Genomic DNA, 25,616 nt, shown 5'->3' with positions numbered 1-25,616 from the left:
TATTAGTAATGCAAGCTCTTTCATCATTTTGAAACAAGTTGCTGTTGTCTCATGTAAACTGATGACTAACCAACTTCATGAATATATTTCACAGTGAGAAACTTGCAATCTCTTCCATAATAACTCACGGCAGAGTTGAGCTGGTGAGGGCTCATTTGCATGCAGTTATGTGTTTAGTGGCATTGTGTTGAAAAGAAAATCAGTTTTTTTTTTAAAGAAGTTCTCTTTTGCAACAACTTAACATTGGAAATACCACAATTTTCAAAGCTGCACAACTTAATAAAGTTCATTTGTTCGATTCAAAACTGATAATAAAACTAAACTTCCAGCAGATTATTAAATGAAGGACTTTTTTTTATTGACACTTGACATTTAACATTAAAATAAACTGACTTTGTACTCTAGGAGAAAGTGAGGACTGCAGATGCTGGATATCAGAGTTGGAGTGTGGTGCTGGAAAAGCACAGCAGGTTAGGCAGCGTCTCAGTTTCTTGATTAGCAATGGCAATAATGTCAGAAAAACACAGAAACCAATATTAGGCAAGTACGGGTTATTGTGTAATAACATTAAAAACAACTAGAAATATTCACTTCAGAAATAATTTTCAAATCAACAAGTATGGTTTGACCAGACATGAACATTTAGTAAAGGCACGAAATGTTGAAATTTCATTTTAACTCATACTGACGGATGAGAATCCAACCAAGATTCACACATGACATTTCTACATAAGTTTTACATTCAATACATTTACAAGAATGAAAACTTAAATTCCACAAGTATCAAATTAAGATTAATCCTTGTTGAAGTAGTTATGGCTTACAGTCTGTCTAGGAGTTGCAAATATGTTCCCTCTTTGGTTGTGACTTTTTAAGATATTGCACTCAACAATGTTCCACACCAGAGGGCGGCAAAGCACATAAATAGGTTTTAAAATCTATACTGTAATGAGGTCAAACTCTTTTTTTTAAAATCAAATCTGAATGTCAATAGCTTGACAACAATCCATACAGGAAGGTAGTGTTCAATGTTGAGTGTCCAGGATGACCTGGGAGTCTCAGGAAGTGATGATTAAATCACCGAGTTGGTGCTGGGAGAAAAATCCAGGAGAAAAAAAAATAGAGGCATTTTTTAAAAAAAAGGCATTTCCTAATAACACTTTAGGAACATTAACAGTTATCCATTTGACAGTGACAAGTGAGCAGGTTCACTGATGGCTGTGGGGAAGGCGGGGTGACTGGGTGGAGGTCTTGGTTGACCGCCCAGAAGGAATAACCAATAAAACATGAGAATGCCATATACTGATCTGACTCATCTAGTGTAATTCAAACTGGAGCTCTGCTATGGTTAGTCCATTCATTTACAAACCTTACTATTACTATGCTTGATTATCCTTCTAGGCAGTGATAGGAAGGTGGGGGTGGTGCTTGGAGGTGAGAGATCATGTGCTAAAACCTCCAGTAATACATCCAGTCAGAGGAGGCAAATTTGATGACTGTGATCCACAATACTACATGGTGGCAAAGTTAATCCAGCTCTGGAAACCCAGAGGATGTGTTTCTTCTGCTGTTTTCTACTGAATGCTGTGAGCAAAAACACATCCGAAAATCAGGGAATGAGACCATTCAGCTCATTGTGACTCTTTGAAAGAGCTATCCAATGAGTCCTATACCTCACCCTTCTTCTCCCTTTCCACATTTCCACCCCCCCTCTCCCACTTGGCAAATCACAATAGAGGCCCACAATAATGATAAACCTATCACTCACACCCCAGCAACCACAACTCTCGCCCCTCCTGTCCCCAAACACCTCAAACATTTGGCACAATCCGATGGACAAACGGTGTAAAGTCAATGATGAAATTGTGCTCCTCCGGTTTGCAGTGCCCCTCGAAGCTTGTGCAGATGCGCTGTTTCATCAGTGACCTGGCACTTTCCAGTGTGAAGGACATCGGATGTTGGATTCTGGCATGACATTGAAAGTCTTCATTCCCTTCAGTGATTTGGTTCCTTGCCTTGAGAAGCACAAATGGACAAAAGACGCATACATACACTTTTAATTTCATTTTGTTTTGTAAAAGTACCAAGGAGAAAGGAACTCGAGGGTGAGATTTTCCTGGGATTTGCTTTCGGTACAATGGGGCCAGAGATGTACTGAAAATTCTGGTTGGAACATTTGCTCCTTAAAATGGCAGCTGATGCACTGCAATGACTTATCAACGATACCCTTCAAACCCATAACCTTTACCAGCGAGAAGGAGCAGGGCAGAGACAAGTGGGTGCAACACCACCTGCAAGTTACTCTCCAAGTCACACACTGCTCTGTCTTGGAATTCCAATTGCCATTCCATCACTGACGCTGGATCAAACCCTGGAGCTCCCCTCTTACCAGCATGGTGTGTGTACTCACACTGGACAGACTGCAGAGGTTCAAGGAGGTGGCTCAAGGGTAATTAGAGATGGGAGTGAAATAACGCTAAGAAAATTCCGAATGTGGGTCAAAAAACAGATCCTTACAAAGAAAAAAAATTGATGATGATTCAAAAGAACCCCTTCCCTCCAAATCAATTCAACAGCAAGGGCAAGGAAAACAACATCTAGTAGTGATCAATCGTTAGGTCAGGCTTGGCTAAAGGCCAGCTGATTTTGAACAGCACCACCACTGAATAGGAGGCTCACCTCCATGCTGAGAACTTCCTTGGTATAATTTGCACCAACATTTCATAAGGTCATATTGTAAGCAATGGTGCAAAACCAGTGCTGGTGGGTAAAGCATCAGGAAATTTCTGTGCAGCCTTTTAGAGGCAATATTCAGTAATGCTGTCATAATTGGGAAATTAAGGAACCAACAAAGAAAGGCATTAAAATTATTTCATTGCACATAGTTTCCCAGTTTGTTACATTTCCCAACTGAATTCTCAGTAAGTGCCGCCTGTTCCTGAGCAGTAGGGCATTGCAAAAAGAAACAGCAGGAGTGCATTTTCCAGCCCCAGGAGGCTGTTCCACCATTCAGTACATTCATGTGGATCTTGGGCATCATGATGGGGGTGACTATATTTTTTAAGTAAAAGTACACATGACAATAAATTTCTACTCTATTCTAGAGGCCACTAATCTATCGTTCCCAGCATGAAATATATTCAATGATGAAGCAGCCATAATTCTCTGGGTTACAGACTGCTAAAGATTGACAACCCTTTGAAGTATTTCCTCAACATTTCAGATCTAACTGATTGTATCCTTTTCCTGAGACTCTGTGTTCCTTTGTATTAGATTCCCCAGACAGTGGAAACCCCCTTTCAGTGTCAACCTTATCAAGACTCTTCAGAATCTTTTGGCCGAGGTGTAGATTTTCTGACTGCTCTTATTGCAGGAGAGGCACTGAAGTCAGGTAACTGCCATCACTTGCAGAATTATGGGGACAGGACAGGGGGAGGCCACTCGCAGAGGAGGGTCATGACACCACACATTGCCAGCCTGGTCTAAGGTTGCCATCCAGATCAGTACAGACTCAGCTGTGAGCAATAATGCTTAGCCATGTAGGAAAATGATGAACACCCTTCTCCATTCCGACAGCTTAAGTGCCACCATCTTCTGTCCAATACCTCAGAACTCACTCAGTCGCTGTTACTGTACCCACCACCCGTCAGAGATCATGCTCTATCACTCTTAGTATTGCCTGAAAAGCCTTCCCTACCTGCCCTCACCCATCCCAACCCTCATACCACCAACCTTATCTGCTCAGGGCACCTCCCCAAAAGTAACAGCTGTGCCACCCTTAATACATACCTCTTGCTCATTTTGAGGAAAACAGTCCACCGTAGGGTAGAACGAGTCAAGGTGGGTGGTGGGTGGTGGTTCTTCAATTCTGGTTCTTCAACTCCTGGTTCTTACCAGGAGAGGGTCCTGACTGTGACCGGCCATACAGCTGACTGACCATATCCAAGGCTGCCATTGGCGTACTGTGCCAGGATCTCCTGGCCAAAGGCCATTTCCTTTGACTTTACTGAGGGCTGCTGACCAGGCCAAGCTTATAAAAACAAAATACCATGGATGCTGGAAATCTGAAATAAAAACTGAAAGTGCTGGAGAAGCAGAGGACTGGTGAGAAGCACAGAGTTAACACTTCGGAGAATCCGAAACTGGGAAATGGTGGCTTTTTTGCTGTTGACAAGAGGGTGTTGAGAGATGAGTGGAACAGATGGTGAGGGTGCCCAGAGAAAAAGACAAAGGCAGTGCGAATGGTGATAAAGGAGAAATGGAGATGGAAAATGAGGAAAAATGAAGGTATGAAAGGGAGAAAATGGATGTGTTCTGTTGGATGCAAAATCAAGATGCCCTGGGCCAGGGGGATAAGTGCTGGAGCGGTGGAGTACAGGGGTCATACCCTGAAGTTGTGGAACACAATGTTGAATCCTAGGGGATGTGATGAGCCTAAGCAGAAAGTGAGACGTTGTTTCTCCAGCTTGCACTTTAGCTTCATTGGAACACTGACTGAGGATAGAAATGTTAGGATGGGAGCAAAGGGGTTTATTTAAATGGCAAACAACTGGAAGATGGTGGTCATTCTTATGGTCACAGACGATGAGTTGTGCAAAATGGATCGCCAATCTGCGTTTCCTCTCACCAATGTAGATATTATAGCATCCCAAAGCAGTTTACAGTCAAGAGATATTTCTGAAGAGTCCTCACTGTTGTAGTGTTGGTCTACTCTATTGAACCTCTTTATCTTTTAAAGATCTCTATCAGGTTAACCCCCAGCCTTTTCACTTTCTGGATGAGATTCAATAAATTTCTGTCATATCACCTAGCAATGAGCCAATTCCCTGGTCAACATTCTGGACACCTATCGTAGATTAAATGATAGAAATGTAAGAGGATTATTCACAAATAAAGCAGTCAAACATCACCTACCGGCTTTAAAGAGAACTCCACTTAATGTTATATATCCAAGAGGTCGTCCGCACTCTCGTCACTTTCCACAGTGAGTTGTCGGGTCCACCATTTCTTAACATCTGAACCAGAACAGGCAGCATCCGACATTGGGTTAATTTTACACATAACCGATTTAATGGCTGTACGACCTCCGAATCGCAGATTCACCGTCGACACAGAGTGGCTGATGGGTTTCGGAGCTGCAAGCCCAAAGGAAAGACTAGCTAAGTAATTTTATCTTCAATTAAGATCAAGTGAAACCATGTTTAATAGACCAGATGGAGGCAAACTTAAAGCAAATTACTTAGAATTTACCAAACAGAAACAGGCCATTCAGCCCAGCTGCTGCCATGCTGTCGCTTGTGCAACACACAAACGTCCTTCCAGTCCGTTTACTTCATTGTACTTTTTCACACCTTCTACTTTAGGAAGGATGTCAGAGCATAGGAGTAGGTGACAAGATTTAGTGGATTGGCTCTATGTCTGAGGGACTTTAGTAATGTGGATAGACTGGACTAACTGGGTCATTCTCCTTAGAGCAGAGAAGATTAAGGTGAGGTTTAACAGAATTGTTTTTAAAATTATCTTCCTTAGAGGATTTCAGTAAAAAGGGGAGTACAGACTTAAAGTAACTGGCAGAAGAATTTTCACCCAGAGGGTTGTTGAGATTCCGGAAGTCATGCTTTCACGGAAGGATTACTGATTAAGGATGATCAGCCATGATCATATTGAATAGTGGTGCAGGCTCAAAGGGCAGAATGGCCTACTCCTGCACCTATTGTCTATTATCTAAGGCTGGGTCAGGCAGAAACTCTCATCACATTTTAAAAGACAGTTGGATATATTCTAGAAATGCGGTAAAAACAATGACTGCAGATGCTGGAAACTAGATTCTGGATTAGTGGTGCTGGAAGAGCACAGCAGTTTGGACCGAAACGTCGATTTTGCTGCTCGTTGGATGCTGCCTGAACTGCTGTGCTCTTCCAGCACCACTGATCCATATTCTAGAAATGCCACAATCCACAGGCAAAGTGCCTCAAAAGTTGGAAAGTGTGATAAGGCTAAACAACTCTTTCTTGGCTGGCACAGACTTGGGTGGCAGCACAGTGGCTCAGTGGTTAGCATTGCTGCCTCACAGTGCCCTGGTTTCCTCCCAGAGCCCAAACATGTGCAGATTAGGTGGACTGGCCATGCTAAATTGCCCATTGTGTCCAGGGATGTGCTGGCTAGGTGGATTAGACATGGGGAATGCAGGGTTACAAGGATTGGAGAGGATAGAGTAGGGGGATGGGTATGGATGTGATGCTCTTCGGAGGTTCGGTGTGTGCTTGATGGGCCAAATGGCCTGCTTCCACACTGCAGGAATTCTATGACATGATGGACTAAATGGCCTCCTGCACCGCTGTAAGCTTCCAAGATGCTATGTAGGGTTTTGATAAAGTACATAATGATATGATTAACAGTGGAAACAGTTTCTCCTTAAGGGCGAAGGTAAACAGGTCATGGCTTGACCCATTGATTGTGCTTGAGACATATAAAAAGGAACCTGTGGGGCACTACGCTGAGGGCAAATCAGGGGGCAGAGCTCTGTAAGATTACAAACTGTGAATAAACCTGCTCTGACAGCCACCTCTGTCTACTGGTTTTGGTGGTTCCCTAATACTTCCAGCTGCCCTTCACCCGTACCCGGTCACTACATCCTGTCTGAGGGAAAATGGGCACAGGACAGTGCCAAAAAATCTGTACACCAACCAGCTGCATGAACTGACACATCTACCTTCTTCTGTGTTCAAGATCCAGTCCTCTGAATCACATCAAGAGCTGGATGGGTACTTGACTGGGAGAGAAAATGCGTCTTAAAGAAGGGAAACATAGTTAGAGAAATCGTAGAATCCCTCCAAACAGGCTCTCACCCAAACTCACCCCTTGACCCCATCCCTGTAATCCTGCAATTCCCATGGATTATCCACCTAGCCTGCACATCCCTGGACACTATGGGCTATTTATCACGGCCAACCCACCTAACGTGCACATCTTTGGACTGTGGGAGGAAACTGGAGCACCCAGAGGAAACCCATGCAGACACGGAGAATGTGCAACGCTCTCTCTTACACACACACACACACAAACAAACACACAGAGTCGCCTGAGGATGGAATCAAACCCGGGCCCATCATGCTGTGAGGCAGCAGTGCTAACCATTGAGCCACTGCGCCATCCAGGTAGATAATAGATAATACGCTTTTGGACTTGCTTCAATTAGCATGTTGAGGGGATGGGATTGGGGGTGGGGGGAAATAAGATCAGTCAGGAATCTCCCAGGATATTTGTAGGGTTTGGTGGCTGGGTTGGGGCTGGGTGGGGGGGGGAAGAGTGGAAATCAGATAGTGGTATTGGGGGATAAGAAGTATTAGTGACAATGCTTCAGCCATCGTTAGGTGAGGACAGGCATGATGGACCAGTGACCCTTCTCTTTCTGTTAATGTTCACAGGACTTGCCATAGTTTCCAACTGTCACCCTTTGCTGAAAGCAATAACCAGGGCTTACAGATTATTCAGTCTCAGTTGTCTTTGTGTTTACATGAGCAGAGGAAATCCCAAGTGAGCAACTCAAACAAAACTCAAATTGCCTGCCGTAGCCTGTCCAATTTGCAGCAGGGCCTTCTGGATGTAGACTAACCTTAGCATCATCTGCATGTCCACTGAAACCCTACCAAACACCCGAGCTGATGAATGTAGGTCGGGAATGTGGTGCTAGAAAAGCACAGCAGGTCAGGCAGCATCAGAGAAGCGAGAGTCGACGTTTCGGGCATAAGCCCTTCATCAGGATTCCTGCTGTGCTTTTCCAGCACCATGCTCTCGACTCTGACCTCCAGCATCTGCAGACCTCACTTTTTCCGAGCTGATGAATGTGTTCATCGCTGCTTCAAAGGACAAAGAGAGGAGAAGAATTCATCCTGTTAGAAATGACAGAGTTGTATCCTGCTACTGTTGCCGCAGCAACTAATTCTCAGCTGTCCTTGTATGAGGACATCCTGTGTCCCTGTTAAACGATCACTTTGCTTAGTTCTGTGACTTGCTTCCAAGCTGTCATTATGACAACATAGAAGACACGATTCTCAAAATACCTGATGGAAGACGCCACTGACCAAATTTTCTTTGCGGCTTTCCGATATCGGCGGAGTCGGATCGATAACCACCTCTGTCTGAGTGTGTTGGGCTGAGCAGCTGCTGTTGACTACTGGACTGTACAGGAGACAAGAATGATGATGGTTGACAAGCTCATTATTGTTGAGTTAGCAATCACTCTATCATAATCTGTGGGAAGAATAATCAGCAGGCAGATGCTCCTTTTGCATTAATGGCTGTGTGCACGCCACCATAAATCACATTTTCTCTTTAATTATACAGCCGGGAACACTTAGTCTAGTTATTACTGCACTAAACTATTAACCAGGGCATTGGGAGTTCACATCCTACTGTGCAGCATTTAACATAACGAATCTGGCCATTTATGGCTGGCACATAGAAAACTACTCAATTGTTCAGTAAACTTCTTTGGACAACAGATCACGCTGCTCTAACCTGATCAGGCCCACACTTTGAGGTACAGCTTTCTCTACTTTTGCTGAGACCAGACCAGTGTATAACCTAATGTTCATTTTTACACAGTATATTCCATATTCCTCACAGTATTTTTACAATGTAAAAATGAACATGAGGTTTTACACTGGGTCAAGATTTAAATTCAAACGAGGTTGATAGTGCAAGACCAAATCAGAACACAGAAACAAAAACTGAAAATGACAATAATAGTCCCTTTTGCCATTTAATCTCTTGACTTCCACCTTATCATAGAGTTCCTAGCTTTCCAACTCTCTGGACTTGCTTCAAATCTGATACATCTCCAACTTGATTACATTTCTAATGAAGGTTCATCATCCTGAAATGTTAACTCTTGTTTCTCTCTCCACAGTTGCTGCCTGAGCTGCTGACTAATTTCTGCTTCTGCATGTAGTTTTGCTCGCTGAGCTGGAAGGTTTGTTCTCAGAAGTTTTGTCACCATACTAGGTAACATCTTCAGTGAGCCTCCGAACGAAGTCTTCATCCAGAGGCTCACTGAAGATGTTACCTGGCATGTGACGAAACATCTGAAAATAAACCTTCCAGCTCAGCGAACAAACCTACGTCCAAAACCTCAACCCGAGCTACAAATCTTCTTAAACCTCACTAATTTCTGCTTCTATTTGATATTTTCAGAATCCCCATTGCTTTGCTTTTATATCAATTAACTTGTACTCATTACTGATCAAACAATGTCTTTTTAAAGGAGAGAAATATGAAATAATCTGAGTTGTTTATGAAAATATAAGGTTTATTATGCAAATTAACTTTGCAAGATAGCTGATGCCTCACCTCACCAGCATTGTTACAACCACATTTTAGTCTCAATTGCATAATTTGAATCCGAAGAGAAAATGCTACCCTATTGGACACTCGATGCTCTCCCTATCTGGGCTCGACAGAGTAGATCGTTGAAGACAAAAGGAATGAGAGGCCACTGATTTAAAGTGATCTCCAAATGAAGCAAGCGCAATGTGAAAAAGATTTTCACACAGTGAGTAGTTAGGATTCACGCCTGGAAGTGTGGTGGATGCAGGTTCAACTGAGGCATTTAAAAGGGCATTGGATAATTGTTTGGATATAAATGGTGTGCAACAATATGGGGAAATGACAGGAGACTGGCCCCAGGTAATAGAACTGGTGCAGACATGATGGGCTGAATGGCCTCCTGCACCATAACAAACTAAGGTTGGGAAATAAAAATTAACTTGCCATTGTCACCTACATCCGAAAGCACATTTAAGGAAGTGCTTTTGGTCATGGAACTTGGTTCTTTACTGATACACTGAGGATCATTCCATGTGCCTCACAGATTAAGCTTTGGAAGGGGTTGTTTTGCATGGTGGTGTGGAAGATGAATCGAGAACACACTGGATAAGTGAGCACAAAGTTTCTGTAGGGAGGCATTGATGGACATTAGGATGCTGAGACATCCCGTTTTCTCAGGTGATGACAGGACCCCTTCAGCTGTGTTGGTTCCAGATCTGTGAAAGGTGACTGACTAGATTAACAAATTCAAAAAGGCCTGTCTGTTTTCTTGATAGGCAGTGGTATAGTTATGAGGCCTTGGTGTGTTCACGTGGTCGAGGAGGCCTATCCCTACTGTCAGTCCACATTCAGAGTCTTTTACAGTGCTGCAGAGCTGAGACCATGAAAAATACTCTGCTTTGTTTTCAGATCCCTCCATTGCGTCACTGCCCCCTATTCCTGCTACACCCCCAAGCCTGTCAACCCCCTGAGATCCCTGGCCTGCTCTCAATCAGGCCTCCTGCACATCCCCGGTTGGTAATCACTCCACCATTTGTGCCTGTGGCTTCAGCTAAATGTTGCCTTAAGCTTTGGAAACCCTTTCTAAAATTTTCTACCTCCTCTTTCAGATATTTCGAGAGGGAAAAATAACCAGTCTGGCCAAGCTGTCCTAATATCATGGTCTCAAAACCTTGTGTGCCACATTGCTCCCACAAAGCATTGTGGATTGTCTACCATTTAACGTAAGTAAAAGCTGTTGTGCACTCTGCAAGACAATTAGGAAATGGGCACAGCGAAGATGACAGACCAGAGGGAATGACTCACCTCAGGAGCAGCTTCATTATCTTGATTACTGGCGAGCATTTCTTCGCTGGCTTGAGTTGTCTCGATGCTGGGGGGAATAAGGAACCTGCTTAACTCCTGCTGTTGACTCTCTCGCAGACTGTGGATGATGCTACAGGATTGTTGCTGTTTCTGAAGACACAGGATAACATTTACTCAGGAAGGTAAAATATCAGACTCACGGACATTCTTACAGCCAGTTGGTCCATTAGGACACTAGATTGTGGATGCGATATTTGATTTTTACTACCCCTTGGTGGGGTGAGTCTCTGTCAAAGGGGCGATTGGCAAGCTGTCTGTAGAACATGCCCGACATGTTAACCTATTTGCCCAGATGTTTGTGCAAACTCCTGACTACAGGTGTGAAGTTGAAATCTCCCACGAGTCATGCAATAGGGAGTGCAGTTACCCAGAATGGATTTCTGACTGGTGCAGAGTTAATGTGGGACATTGCATAGAGGAGCAGGATGATCTGGACGTGAGCACCTCTTCATCTCCCTTTTACAGTGGGGTGTCAGGACTGGCAGCAGCAAGTCTCTGCTGGTCATGTGATTAACACTGCAGTCATGTAGGTGAATGAATTAGTGGAATTGGCAAAAGTCACCTTTGGATTTGTACGTGTGTTTAGCCAGCACTGCAGACAAGGCCTAGTTCAGATCAAGGGCCTGTTTAAAGATCACATGAATACTAGGGTGTAATGTTGGACACTTAAGCCTACACTTCTGCAATCCTTTCAGTGATTTGATTAGGTTCTGCCCAGATTAAGCAGTTTAGCTGGTTGGAAATCTTTCAGAAACTGCAGTTACAACATTAAAGGGGAAGGTCAAAAATTCAGAATTGCCTTCTATTCCATTCTCTTTCATGAGGTCTCTAGGATTCTTTGAAAATTGTTTATTCTATTAATCTCAATCATTCCCTGTGGTAATGGGTCCCACATTCTCCCTATTCTCTAAAGGAAGACGCTTTTCTTTATTCCCAACTGAATTTTTCCATAACATTCTTAGATCTATGGCTCTTTGATGAGGTCTCCTCTATCTTCCCTGTATCTTCCTTATTAAATCCCAACACAATCTTGAAGGACCTCTGTCAAGTCACCCTTCAACCTTGTCCTTCCTCTAGAAAAGAGAACAGACTTGGCTTGTTCAATCCTTCCTAATAGTTATAACTTGTCGGTTCTGAGACTATTGTTGTGAACTTACTATTGCACCGTCACCAGTTCTTCTCTATTCTTTCTGTAATGACGGAGACCAGATATGTGAACAATACTCCAAGTGTGATCTAGCTGAGTTTCAACATAAAACAAATGTCATTGCCTCTTGTACATCCATTTTTCTGCTGACTAACAATGTAGAGCATGTTCTTAGAAATTACTTACTGCTCTAATGCGTTTCAAACATTTCTTCAGCCACATTCGTATTGTTTGTTTTGCTACCTCTTCTTCTATCGTGTATTCAAGCTGCTCTCTTGCTAACAGTTCTTCAAGCTGAAGGCTTTTCCTGATGTCCACTGATCTGTATGACAGCATGCTAGCAACAGAATTAGATTAGATTAGATTAGATTAGAATCCCTACCGTGTGGAAACAGGCCCTTCGGCCTAATAAATCCTCACTGACCCTCCAAAGAGCAACCCGCGCAGACCCAACTGCCTCTGACTAATGCACGTAACACTATGGACAATTTAGCATGGCCAATCCACCTGACCTGCACATCTTTGGATTGTGGAAGGAAACCCATGCAGACATAGGGAGAACGCGCACACTCCACACAGACAGTCGCCCGAGGCTGGAATCAAACCCGGGTCCCTGGCGCTGAGAGGCTGCAGTGCTAACCACTGAGCCACCATTCAACCCCAAGTTTCTTAGCTTAATATCATACATGTACATAAATGACTGAATTAAATGTTATAGCAATATGCCTGATAGAAATTTAGTTGGTTGAAATAATAACAGAAATTGCTGAAAAAACTCAACAGCATCTGTAGAGAGAAATCAGAGTTAATGTTTCTGGTCCAGTGACCCTTCTAAACTATTCTTTAACCAGTTTAGAATCTCCTCAGTTCAGGGGACTGACTCCGAGCTGGCTGGCTACAGCCAGTGTACTGTACCCAAGTAAATAAAGGGTGATTTGGTGATGGGATACCAGCCTCTCTGCAGTTACTGTTTCTGATTTTCAGCATCTGCAATTCTTTCGATTTTTGGTTGAAACAATGTTTTGCATGGAACAGTTAACAAAGATTAAATTATGAAGATAAATTGCATAAAATAGGATGACATTCCAATGAGTATAGGTGATTAGCAGGTGACTTAACTGTGATGATGGTTATGGGGTGTTAAAACTGATCAAAACAATCTGATAGGGTCGATAGAAAATATTTGTGTTGGTGGTGAGTCTAGAACAAGAGAACTGAAACTTAAAATTCGAGCCAGGCTGTTCAGAGGTATTGTCAGGAAGCACTTTACACAAAGGGATGTGGAAGTTTGGAAAAAGCGAAAGAACTGCAGATGCTGTAAATCGGAGACAAAAACAGAGATTGCTGGAAAAGCTCAGCAGGTCTGGCAGCATCGGTGGAGGGAAACCAGAGTTAATGTTTTAGGTCTAGTGACCCTTCCTCAGAACTCTGGAAATCTTGCCCCACTGAACATCCCCCAACAAAAAATAAAAACAGGTGAAGGTTCAGGCTGGGGTTTCAGTTGAAATTTTCAAACCTGAAGTTGATAGGTTCTTGTTAGGTAAGGGGATTATGGATTACAAAACCATGCAGGCTTGATGGACTTAAGGAGAGGTGGGATGGGCTCCTCCTGTTTCTAGGTCATATAAAAGGAAGATAAAAGAACAATGTAATTAAAATATGTTAAGATTTAGGGTCTCTACTTTTGGCATAACAAAATTCAACAAGACCCGCATTCACAGTATGAACTCCGATATCTAAAGTCTCTTGGCTTCATGGCAAATACCAGGATCATTCACCACAGGAGGTGGCAGCTTGGTCCACAATATCTGCACTGGCTCCCTAACTGAATTAACCAGCAAATCCAATTCTCTTTCACAAATTGCTACTGAATCCACTTCTATCAGCTTTTCAGGCAGTGCATTCCAGATCACAACTCACTGTTTAAGAATGGCCTCCTCATCTCTCCTTTATTGTCAATGACCGCTAATAGAAATCTGTGTCTTCTGACTATTGACCTCTTGCCAGAGGTACCACATAGTCCTCATCTTCTCTCCTGATACTCTTCCCAATTTTGAACATCTCTATTAAATCTCCCCTTAATCTTCTTTGCCAAGTAGATCAGCCCCAGCTTTTCCAGTCTCTTCGTTGGTTCTGTACTCGTCAGGTAAGGTAGCTCTCCACATTGTTGAGAGTCAAATGAAATGAATGTCTATTGCTGTTTACTGTTTTTGTTCTCCCCTAATATTTACAATTAGCAGCGGGATAAGAAAAACATTGGAAAACGATTTAATAATAATAATGATTTTACAACATTATTCATCTCCATCACTACCAGTGGTAGCGAGTTGCATATTCTCATTGTGTAATAAAGCTGTAACTTAGGAAGAGGGGTAAACTGTTCTGATACCTCAGCACGTCATGAAACGTGACGTCTCCTCCATTGTGCAGCCTCTCCATCTCATAACACATGTGCTTGAAAAGCAGCTTGTCTTTCTCCAAGTCAACCTCCAGTCTCCCACGTAACAGACGCAGTAAGAACTTCACACGGGAGGTTGGGATTGCTCCCTGATGACAAACAAAACATTTGATAAAAGTTACCTTGGCCTCTTTTAGAACTGTTCGCCAATGGAGGAAATGAAAAAAAACATACACAGTCTGTTCAGCTAACAACAGCATTTGTATAGCATCTTTCAGAGTAACAAACTGGTAGATTTTTGCTGCATTGAAGACATTAGTGCTCATGGAATCAAGGCAGGTTGGAGAGAGTTAAGACTCAATTAGACTCAACTGTGTGGTTGAACAGGCACAATGGGCAGAGTGGCCTCCTTTTATTCCTTGTCCAGCATTGAAAAGCTCCTTGTAACAGAAATTGAAGTTGTTCGTGTGTTAAGATTAAAAACTGTAAGAAAGACATGGACTCATATGATTGGCTGCTGTTGTTGCCTGTGCTCATGAAAAACAATGTGTGCACAGCAAGATCCCATAAACAGCAGTGTGAAAAAGACCAGATGATCAGTTTTCATACCACTGTTGATTGAGACATAAATGAGCCAGGATACCAGTGAGCACCCCCCGCTCCTCCGTTATTAAAGAATCTTGTACATCCACCCAAGGGTACAGGTGATACCATCTCATCTGAAGACGGCATCTCTGACGTGCAATACTCCTTTGGTACTCACTAAGATTAATAGCCTTGGTGTTTGGCTCACATTTCTGCAGCGAGACTTTGGACATGGAACACAGGACAGTACAGCATAGGAACGGGCCCTTCGACCCACATGTGCTGAACATGATGTCAAATTGAACTAATTCTTTCTGCCTTTCCTTGGTCCATATCCCTCCATTCCTTGCATATTCATGTGCTTATGTAAATGCCCCTCTTAAACACTCCTATTGTATCTGCCTCCACCCATGGCAGCACGTTCCAGACTCCTACCACTCTCTGTGTAAAAATCTCACCCCTCACATCTCCTTTGGACTTTCCCCCTCTCACCTTAAATGCATGTCCCCTATTATTAGACATTTCAACTCTGGGAAAAAAGCTTCTGACCGTCGACCCTATCTACGCATCTCATAATTTTATAGACTTCTATTAAGTCTCCCCTTAGCCTCCAGAGAAAACAACCTGACCTTTTCAGTAGCTCATACCCTCTAATCCAGGCAGCATCCTGGTAAACCTCTCCTGCACCCTCTCCAACCTTCCTATCATGTGGTGACCAGAATTGAATGCAACACTAAATGCTCAATACTTGAGCCCACAATCTTCAGACTCAGTTGTGAGAATTCAACCTACTGACAGGGGAGCACCTTGTTACCGTGTATAGGAATGAGGTGATTAATTAAAATCACTTGTCTCATTGTGGTGGCTTTGGAAGCTCCAGTGCCTTTCAACCAGTTTATCCAGTACACATGATGGCTGATGTACAGGGCGACTCCCGTTTTAGCTACCCGTGGTATACCGCGGCCCGAACATATTACAGGGAACCTTCTGGAACCAGGGACCAAGGGGCTGCTGGGAAGGTAAATTTCCCATTGAAATGAATGGGTTCACTCCTATCCACAGTTTTGGGCTTCCATGATAGGTCTTGGAATGTATCCCCCACAGGTACTGGAACTTACTCTATATTATTAAGATTAGAATATAAAGAAGTGGTACTAGCTGAGATTCTAATCATTTTTTTTTAAAGACAGTGGCATGAATTAATGGCAATGACTTAATTTGAGTTCTCCAGTATGACATCTTCTAAACTTCAACCGTCATAGTTTGTATCATCATCACTCAATTAAGTTGCCTTGTGATTGGTTCCTCCCCCACCCACTCCACCCATTTGACTCTTGCCTGCGGTTTGGGGAGGCAGGCAGGTCAGTGCAAAGTCCGTGTAAAATACTTAATCCTGTGAATTTTAATCGGCATTCCAAATTATAGCACAATTGGAAATCCAAGGAAACATGGAGTCTGCCTCAATAGAATTCAGGTATTAAATTCAGTGCACTTTAATCGGGCTCCAACCACAGCAGAAACACAGACAGTTCCTCTCCAGTTTAAATTATGACAAGAGATTACAAAGTAGGGTGGTATTCACTGACATTTAGAATGTAGCAGGGTGATTGCATTAACATTTTCAAGATATTAATGGATAAGTTAGAATACAGAGAAACTATTTCTGCTGGTTAGACTGAGAGACAGGGTCCATCAAGCCAGACATTTTGGCAGTGAATTTAGGAAACACCATGACGCACAAAGAATGGTGCAAGTTTGGAGCTCTTTTCTGCAAACAGAAGGTTCATTTTAAATTTGAGATTGATCAACGGGGTGGGAGGAGGCATTCAAGAACTGAATTGTTTGAGAGTTGGGCAGAGGCAAGGTCAGTGAGCAAGGTGGGTTTTGAGGGGTCACAGTGGGAATCAAACACAGGGGAGGAGAATAACTTAGCATGTGTGCAGGGAAAAGTGCTGGACTCTGCACCCACGCTATGCCTGAAACGTCGATTCTCTTGTTCCTTGGATGCTGCCTGACCTGCTGCGCTTTTCCAGCAACACATTTTCAGCTCTGATCTCCAGCATCTGCAGTCCTCACTTTCTCGTCGAAGATTTGAACCTACTGGGAATCCTCTTACAAGGATGCCTTCCTTGAAGAAGTTCTCTTCCTCCCTCTACAAGGATTTCAGTGAGTCCCTCTCTCACTGCACACCCCAGGTCATCTCCTCTGCACAGAAGCTCTTCAGCCACGTTCTCAAACAGACTCGCTACCACAGCCACATCTCCTTCCTCAGCACCTTCCTGAAGAAGGGCTTATGCCTGAAACGTCGATTCTCCTGTTCCTTGGATGCTGCCTGACCTGCTGCGCTTTTCCAGCAACACATTTTCAGCTCTGCACCCACGCTCCCATGTTCAGCTATGGCATTACTATTCATCTTTTGTAAATGTGCTGTTCAAGTGAATGGTCCCTAAACACTTGATAGTCAATGTTGACAGCTGTGTCTGGACTCTGCAATAACATGAAAACTCATCAGAAATAGATGCTGGCCAGGCCATACCAATCGTTCCTCATGCCCATCTGGAGCTTTGAATCAGATAAAAACCTCTTGAGTTGGTTGAGAAGCAAGAGGAGGATATCAAATAATTCTCACATTCAAAACTAGACAATGCTCAGGATAATTAATTTCATCAGAGGTTACGCACCTCTCTTTTGTCATCTACCATATTCCAAATTATTTGGAAATGTCGAAGATCATTGTAGCTCAGCAGTTGATCCTCTTCAGTTGAGTAAAACAATGAAAAATTTTCTACAATGATAGCTGGTGGAAAGAAATGATAAAAGATTCATTGTCCGATATATTACAGGAAAAGATCTTTTGTCAGGGCTAACTTTGGAAGACAACGAACGTATCCCATAAAGGAACTGACTTATCATGCTGCACTGCTGCAGAAGGCTCCTTTCACAGCATCTTCCAAACTTGTACCCTCTACCATCGGGAGGCTGAGGCAGCAAACACCAGAAAAGTTACCCTCCAAGCCAGGCACCACCCTAACTCGCAACTATATCATCACATTCCTCCACTGTTGCTGGGTCAAAATCCTATAACTGTCTCCTTTACTACCGTGTAGTTCTGTATCACATGAACTGAAGCAATTCAAGAAGGTGGTTCAACATCACTTTCTCAAGGACAGTTTGGGATGGGCAATAATGGCATGGCTCAGGCCTTGACAGGGGTACCCACATTAATAAAAAGTTAAATAAGAGGCAATGATCCCATCGCGATGTATCTTAAATTCCTTTTTAAATTTAACAAAGGGACGACACCAGAAATATTAAATCATCTTTTCCATTAACAGCCCGTCCACAATTATTTGGCTTTCCAGCGCCAAGAACATTTCATGGCATCATGGTATCAGGGAAATAAAGGCTGTGATCCTAATGTTTGCTGAGGTCCCAGGTATTGTGTTATGTTGTTATCAACTGCTGCTTCCAGCAAAAAAATAGTATAAGAAAAAAAATCCTGGAGGAGACTGAGGGAGAGAAGTGTTTGACAAATTCAGATCACTGATTTGTTCCACTTCTAAATTTCTACCAAACATTTTCATTCTGGTTTGAATGATGAAAGCTGGTCTACTTACCAACAAGTAGATTTAACATGATATAGGCAATGATGACATAAAAGGAACAGAAATACATCAGAGCTCCAGCGTAGTTTCCACAATCTGTCTCCCAGTAATTCTCATCATCAGGAGTACAGAAAGGTGGCTGAACCTGCAAAACAGATACAGAGACACTAATGATATAGAGACATGAGTTCAAATCCCAATGCAGCCACTGGAAAATGGGCATGCATTCAGTTAATTAACTGAAACAATCCAGAATAAAAAGCAAGCGCAAATGGTGACCATAATTATTTAAAAGATGCATGTTTCACAATGTCTTTTAGGGGAGAAAAGCTGACATCCTTTTGGGGCCTGCCCTGTATGTAACACCAGTCCCATGATAACCTGGTTGACTCTTAACTGTACTCTGAAATGGCCCAGCAAGCCAATTAATTCAAAGGCCATTAGAGACGGGTAATAAATGGCAACCTGGGCAGCGATACCCATGCCTTGGGAATGAATTCCTGAAAAAACTGATAATCTGATGGGAACCGAGCTCTATTGAGAGTTGCCAAATCTCCAGGATGCCCTAGAGCTTTCAGGAATTGCAAATTTATTTCATACGGTGTATTGAGCAAAACTGGGGGAGAAAACCACAGGCGACATTAGAAAAAGTGTGCAGTTTTTCCCCATTTTCTTACAACAGTTTTGTTTTTTAGTTATAAAAACAAATTGGAGGTGAAAGCCATGTGAAGAGTATGTTCAATCATACCTAGCAACAGCTGGGGGACAAGTGTCACATTTTGTTTCTCAGTTAGTGAGGTTAGCTCTTTATCCTTGATGGAACCTTGATGGATGTCCAGGAGGGGTAAAGCCACAGATTGGAGCACTTAAGCCAGAGGCAGTTTACCCAATGGGAAACCATCAAATCAGGCTGAGGTAATTTATCCCCTCAAACCTGTTCAGCCATCAAATGGATGACAGCTGTCCCACATCTCACCTCCTTTTATGAGTCTTCAACCTGTTATCTGTAACATCTTCACCCAACAAAAATCAGTGTCAAATAAAAAACCACAAGAACAGCGGATGCTTTAGTTCAGAAGCAAAAACAGAAAAACAGAAATTGAGGAAGGGTCACGGGACCCAAAATGTTAACTCTGATTTCTCTGCACAGATACTGCCAGACCTGCTGAGCTTTTCCAGCAATTCTGTCTTTGTTTCTGAAAAAAAAAACAATGTCAGTTTTGAAGTATTCACTTGACTCCCCAGCTTTCTTGGGAAGACAGAGTTCCAGATTTCCACAGCCCTTTACAAAGTAAGAGTTAGGTACACCCAGCTTCTTGAGATTGCTCCACCAGTCAAGACAATCATGGCCGATCATCAGCTGACGTATTCAACATTCTAAATCCACCTGCCCATTTGTTCTCCATATCCCAAAGATTCCCTGAGATGTCAAAATCGAAAAGCAGTGCTTCCTAACATTGCGTCTGAATGGCCTGGCTCTAATATTAAGGTTTTGTGCCTTTTTCCAGATTCCTTCTTACTTTCCTGGGAACCTCACTCCTCCAAAGGCAACAGCATGGCTAGAGAGAAACTATCAACTCCTTGAATCATTTTAAATATCTTAATTCAGTCACCTCTTAATCTCGGAGTACAAGCCTCAACCATGCAACTGTCCTCAGAATTGATCCATTTTGGGCACTGATACTGTTCTGGTACACTGCCCTATAAAGTCTCAAAGGCCAGAGCTACCAGGACAGGTTCCTCAACACTGGTTGTGGATAACGATAGTGCTGTTTATCCAATGGCAGAATGGGCCTGTACTTACCATGCAGTCATGCATAATCTTATTCCAGTCTTCCCCTGTAACAATGCGGAATAAAACTGTGATGGCTTTCCCAGCAGAGGAGAAATTTGCATGTCTGCAGGTGAAACAAAAGGATGAATTCTTATGGTAATCAAAACAGTGATCCAATGAATAAACTGCCAGGCTGCCTTAGCAAAACTAAACTGGTAAAGTGATGAAAACAGCCACTACCCAACCTTAATTGCCATTCCTCTTTATTACATATGCAGAACAATGATTTTCTTTTCAATGAGGTAGTCCTTAAACATAACAAAGTATGCAAAGGGAGGCCATTCAGCCAATGAGCTCTCCTCAGTGCCCTGGAATATATTTAGTCACTCAATTAACACCTCAAAAATACATGATCTGGCCATGAACACATCGCTGGCATAGGTTTAAGGTTTGAGGAGAAAGATTCAAAAGGGACCTAAGGGGGATGCATGTATAGAATGAGCTGCCAGAGGAAGTGGTGGAGACTGATACAATTACAGCATTTGAAAGGCAGCTGGATGGGTATATGAATAGGAAGGATTTAGAGGGATATGGGCCAAATGCTGGCAAATGGGATGAGATTAATGTAGAATATCTGGTCAGAATGGACAAGTACATCTCTATGACTCGATCAGTTTGTTGAGTGACGATTGGGTGTTAAGGTCCCTTCATCACGATAGCGGCTACAATGAGAAAAGTATCTATTGCCTGTAAAGTGCTCTGGGATGTCCTGAAGTCATGGAAAGGAATCCAGAAGTGCAAATATTTGTTCTACTGCATGGGCACCAGCAGTCTTGGTCACCTGCTCTCACCACATTTTTTGTGAGTCAGAGGAAATCATTGCATAAATATTTATGGCTGACTTGACTGAGGCAGCCATCAGCTGGCTCCGAGATTCTGGTCAAGCTACAGAAGAGACACACATTCCCCTCACAGGAGAGCTGGGGGAACTCGTTGCCTTCGTTTTCTATCCCAAAGCAGCATGAGAGTCTGTCAACAATGAGCATTTAACACCTTTACATTGATAAAATATGCCAAGGTGCTTCACAGAAGTATTATCAAACACCCAGCCACATATAAGGAAATAGTAGGGGAAGTGGCCAAAAGTTTGGTTAAAAAGATAGGCTTGAAGGAGTATCAGCAAGTTTTGAGAAGATTTGTAGCTCAGGTTGAGGTTCTGGTTGTAAGTTTGCTCGCTGAGCTGTAAAGTTTGTTTTCAGATGTTTCGTTACTATACTGGGTAACATCATCAGTGAAGCATTGGTCTGAGTTATCCGCTTTCTATTTATGTGTTTAGGTTCCTTGGGTTGGTGATATCATTTCCTGTGGTGATGTCATTTCCTGTTCTTTTTTCATATGGTAGTAAATGGGTTCCAAGTCAATGGGTTTGTTGATAGAATTCCAGTTGGAATGCCTAGCTTCTAGTAATTCTTGTGTGTGTCGCTGTTTAGCTTGTCCTAGCATGGATGTGTTGTCCCAGTTGAAGTGGTGTCCGTTCTCGTCTGTATGTAAGGATGCTAGTAAGAGTGGGTCATGCCTTTTTGTGGCTAATTGATGTTCATGTATCCTGATGGCTAGTTTTCTGCCTGTTTGTCCATGCAGTGTTTGTTACAGTTCTAGCAAGGTATTTTGTAAATGACATTAGTTTTGCTTGTTGTCTGTATAGGGTCTTTTAACTTAATTAGCTGCTGTTTTAGTGTGTTTGTGGGTTGTTGGCTACCATGATGCCAAGAAATCTAACTAGTCTTTTCAACAAGCCACCACACAATGCAGCACAGAGGAACTATGAATAGCAGAGGAAAGTCAGTATTCAAAAAGAATGGGTACCCAATGAACACAGTCTGTGGATTTCTCAGCAACCAACCCAAACAAGCAGACAAAACACGTCCAGAAGCCCTAGCCACTCTCCCCTACATCAAAGATATCTTGGAAATGACTGCCAGACTACTCAGACCTCTTGGCACCATGGTAGCCCACAAACCCAAAAACACACTAAAACAGCAGCTAATGAACTTGAAAGACCCTATTCAGACAACAAGCAAAACTAATATCATTTACAAAATACCTGGCAACAACTGTAACGAACACTACATTGGACAAACAGGCGGAAAACTAGCCACCAGGATACATGAACATCAACTAGTCACAAAAAGAGATGACGCACTCTTGCTAGTATCCTTTTATACAGATGAGGAAGGACACCACTTCGACTGGGACAACACATCCAGCCTAGGACAAGCCAAACAGAGAACTCTATCAACAAACACATTGACTTAGACTCCATTTACCACCCTCTGAGAAAAGGAACGGGAAATGACATTAACATAGGAAATGACAACCCAAGGAAACCTAAAGAGTGTAAAGCTGGAAAAGCACAACAGGTCAGGCAGCATCCAAGGAGCAGGAGAATCAACGTTTCGGGCATAAGCCCTTCATCATTCCTGATGAAGGGCTTATGCCCGAAATGTCGTTTCTCCTGCTCCTTGGATGCTGCCTGACCTGTTGTGCTTTTCCAGCTCTCCACTCTCAACTCTGAGCTCCAGCATCTGCAGTCCTCACTTTCTCCAAGAAAACCTAAACACATAAATCGAAAGTGGGTCACTAACACCAGGGCTTCACCGGAGGCTCACTGATGATGTTACTTAGTATGGTGATGAAACATCTGAAAATGAACCTTCCAGCTGAGGGAATGTCTTAAAGAAGGAGAGAAGGGGAGAAATGTAGAGGTTTTAGGAGGGAGTTTTTTCACATCCTTACACACTTCCCCATTCCATCCATGCCAAGGCATACCTTTTACCATTCCTTTGACTTCTCATACCCTTCATGCCATTCTCTACAAACTCTCATGGCTCTTCATATCCTCAAATGCTAACTTAGTGCCAACTCATACCTTCTGACCACTGCCTTGTACTTAAACTCTTTGTTTCAATCCATCTAACGTTCACTATGTGCAGACCTCAGGACCTATCCTGACATTAAGTTCTTAAATGTCTATTTTGATGAATAGACTCTTTGAAATAGCTCTCATTAATAAAAAAACTTCAAAAATTTAACCTCCTTTAGATGCTTATGAACACAAATATTTGTAGTCATAGTCACATTTCAAAGGGATTGTCAAATGGGAATATGAAAATAAATGTTTGTTTGTAAGCGTTTGCAATGTCAATCAACAGTGAAGTGACAGGCATCCCACTGCAATAATGATATATTGTGAAACTGGTTGAACAGCATTTTGATGTATCAATAGTTTCAGGCATGTGTCAACAAAGGGGGTGGAATTAGTGAGCACTTTTTTTAGTGCCGCAGTTTTCTTTTCAAATAACTTGAAAACTCTTCACAACTCTCTTGCTAGCTCCAAAGAACCTGATAGTCCCAACTAGTTTGTCCATATTTTATGCACATTCTTGTCTATGTTTAGCAATCCTTAAAGGCCATTTACCTCTCCCAAAGGCCAGTTGATCTTTCCAACAGTTTTCCTAAGACCATATACAAAGGGTGCCTTATATCTAAATGGGTTCCCTACATCTCAGAATAACTCCTATCAGGTGCACATTTTAGACAATGCACCAATAAACCAGATCTGATAAAGTTGGCTGCCTCCATGAACCATGGGTATGCAATGTGTGATCCACCCCTATTCCTCCCCTTGCAAAAAATGGTGGAGACTGGATTTGGGACAAGACTTCCAGATTTGGGTCTCTTCCATCATCATTGGTGAGGCAGAGAACCATCTTCATGATCAATCAGACCTTAGTGCATGTTAGGACAGAGTCAGTGGTGTTTTGGATGAGTTGAGGCTGATGGAGGTTCCAAGGCACCTTCTCATTTGATGTGGTCGTTGTCTGCTAGTTTGCACCAAGATGGAATCCCCACACTACTTTGTAATCTGTCCCAGAGCACGATCTTCAATGTCTTCATATGTAACATGCACGTTCCCAAGCAATTAGCAACTTCACACACTGAAGTGACATTCATCAAACTGTTTGGGGTCCCAATGAGGGAATACAATTACAAACCTGTTGATGTTCTCCCCGTATTTCACAGTTCCAAACAAAACAACTCCGGCAAAAGCGTAACAGATAAGCAGCAGGAACATTCCCACTATAATAAAAAAGCTCTTATACATACTGACAACCACTGTCAGTAACAACATCTTCAATGTCACCTGAAACCAGAAAACAAAGGGTTTCAAATTCACCTGGATGCATTCAAAACTGACTAAATATAAATTACAGGGAAACCAAACTAATAGATTTGTGAACAGCTCTAATTGTTAAAAAACAGGTTTCAGAACTTGACCTTCACACATTTTGTAGTTGTTCTATGACCAACAATCTTAGCTATGTAAACACCTTATTATTCATCTCAACGAATACATTATTCGGTATTGGCCTCACTGAATAGCTAAATCCAATACTGTATTTTACTTCATTACTTTTACCAATCTGTAATGACCTAAACTTCGCTAAGAAATGGACCTGAGATAGGAATGGCTCAACTCCTTGAAGTGATCATATCTCTGCACCATCTGGTCATCGAGAACGATGGACACATCAAGTCGCACTGTGACATCTTGTTGTAGGTGGTCGAGAGGAACGAGAACCACATCAAAGCAAATAAAAACACAATGAATGCAATGAATGGATGTAAAGCATGTTACACAAATATACACTCTGCACATGACAACAGGAACACAATACATAGCATGAGTTAGAGCACAGGTAAATGGAGGCATGCAGTTGCACATTTACTTCATCATAATCGCGAAATGCTCCGCAAAATGTGCAGTTTCTAATTTAGCTTGACTACTCACATGCTTTCCACAAATGGAAAAGAACCTGAACACAATTACACAGGCTCCCATCACGTATGTATATTCATTCTGTAAATTAACAACAAACAGCTGAAACAAACTTATCCAAACTAATGGAGTCATATCAGCACAGAAACAGGCCCTTCAGCCTAACTGGTCTATTGCAGTATTTATATTCCACATGAGCCTCCTCCACTCCATCTCAGGACCAGGTGACATATTTTTCCTTCATGTTTTCTGCATTCATCTTAAATGTGTCTACACTATTCACCACAACCACTCCCTGTCACAAGTTTCACATTCTCACCACACTTTTGAATAAAGAAATATCTCTTTAATTCTTTTGTATTTGGTCTTTATTGGCAACTGTCTTATATTTATGACTGTTAATTATGCTTATCCCAAAAGTGGAAAAAATATTACTGCATCTACTGTAGTGATTGATACAAAGGCCAGGTGGATCTCATTGACTATGAAATCCTTGATTGGGGTTGATAACCTGGGCCAATCAGGAAAGCCCTGGCTGACTGATATAAACAGGAGAAAATAAATAGGGATTCACA

At 42.5% G+C, this 25,616-nt stretch overlaps 1 protein-coding gene across 4 annotated transcripts in view; it reads right to left on the bottom strand.

Moving 5' to 3' along the window:
- Window positions 1-340: 340 nt before the first annotated feature.
- Window positions 341-25,616, bottom strand: part of nalcn (sodium leak channel, non-selective) — a 296,924-nt gene continuing 271,648 nt past the window's right edge. For 2 of the 4 annotated variants that reach the window (XM_043691273.2, XM_043691275.2), the window contains 11 exons: window positions 25,054-25,122; window positions 24,257-24,405; window positions 20,232-20,325; window positions 18,440-18,572; window positions 17,504-17,619; window positions 14,229-14,386; window positions 12,026-12,176; window positions 10,633-10,782; window positions 8,064-8,181; window positions 4,915-5,135; window positions 341-2,015 (listed from right to left, as the gene is read on the bottom strand). In XM_043691273.2, coding sequence (XP_043547208.1) covers window positions 4,942-5,135; window positions 8,064-8,181; window positions 10,633-10,782; window positions 12,026-12,176; window positions 14,229-14,386; window positions 17,504-17,619; window positions 18,440-18,572; window positions 20,232-20,325; window positions 24,257-24,405; window positions 25,054-25,122 — 1,332 coding nt within the window. In that variant the 3' untranslated portion in view covers window positions 341-2,015; window positions 4,915-4,941. Of the gene's footprint in view, window positions 2,016-4,910; window positions 5,136-8,063; window positions 8,182-10,632; window positions 10,783-12,025; window positions 12,177-14,228; window positions 14,387-17,503; window positions 17,620-18,439; window positions 18,573-20,231; window positions 20,326-24,256; window positions 24,406-25,053; window positions 25,123-25,616 lie in introns of all 4 variants that reach the window. The other 2 variants (XM_087987922.1, XM_043691274.2) reach the window with 2 other exon arrangements.

This window comes from Chiloscyllium plagiosum, unplaced genomic scaffold, assembly GCF_037043375.1.
Source record: "Chiloscyllium plagiosum isolate Xiang-an unplaced genomic scaffold, Cpla_swu_hap1 HiC_scaffold_6, whole genome shotgun sequence".
Lineage (NCBI taxonomy): Eukaryota > Metazoa > Chordata > Chondrichthyes > Orectolobiformes > Hemiscylliidae > Chiloscyllium > Chiloscyllium plagiosum.
The sequence above is the reverse complement of the archived record's forward strand: the minus strand, read 5'-3'. Positions and strand labels throughout refer to the sequence as shown.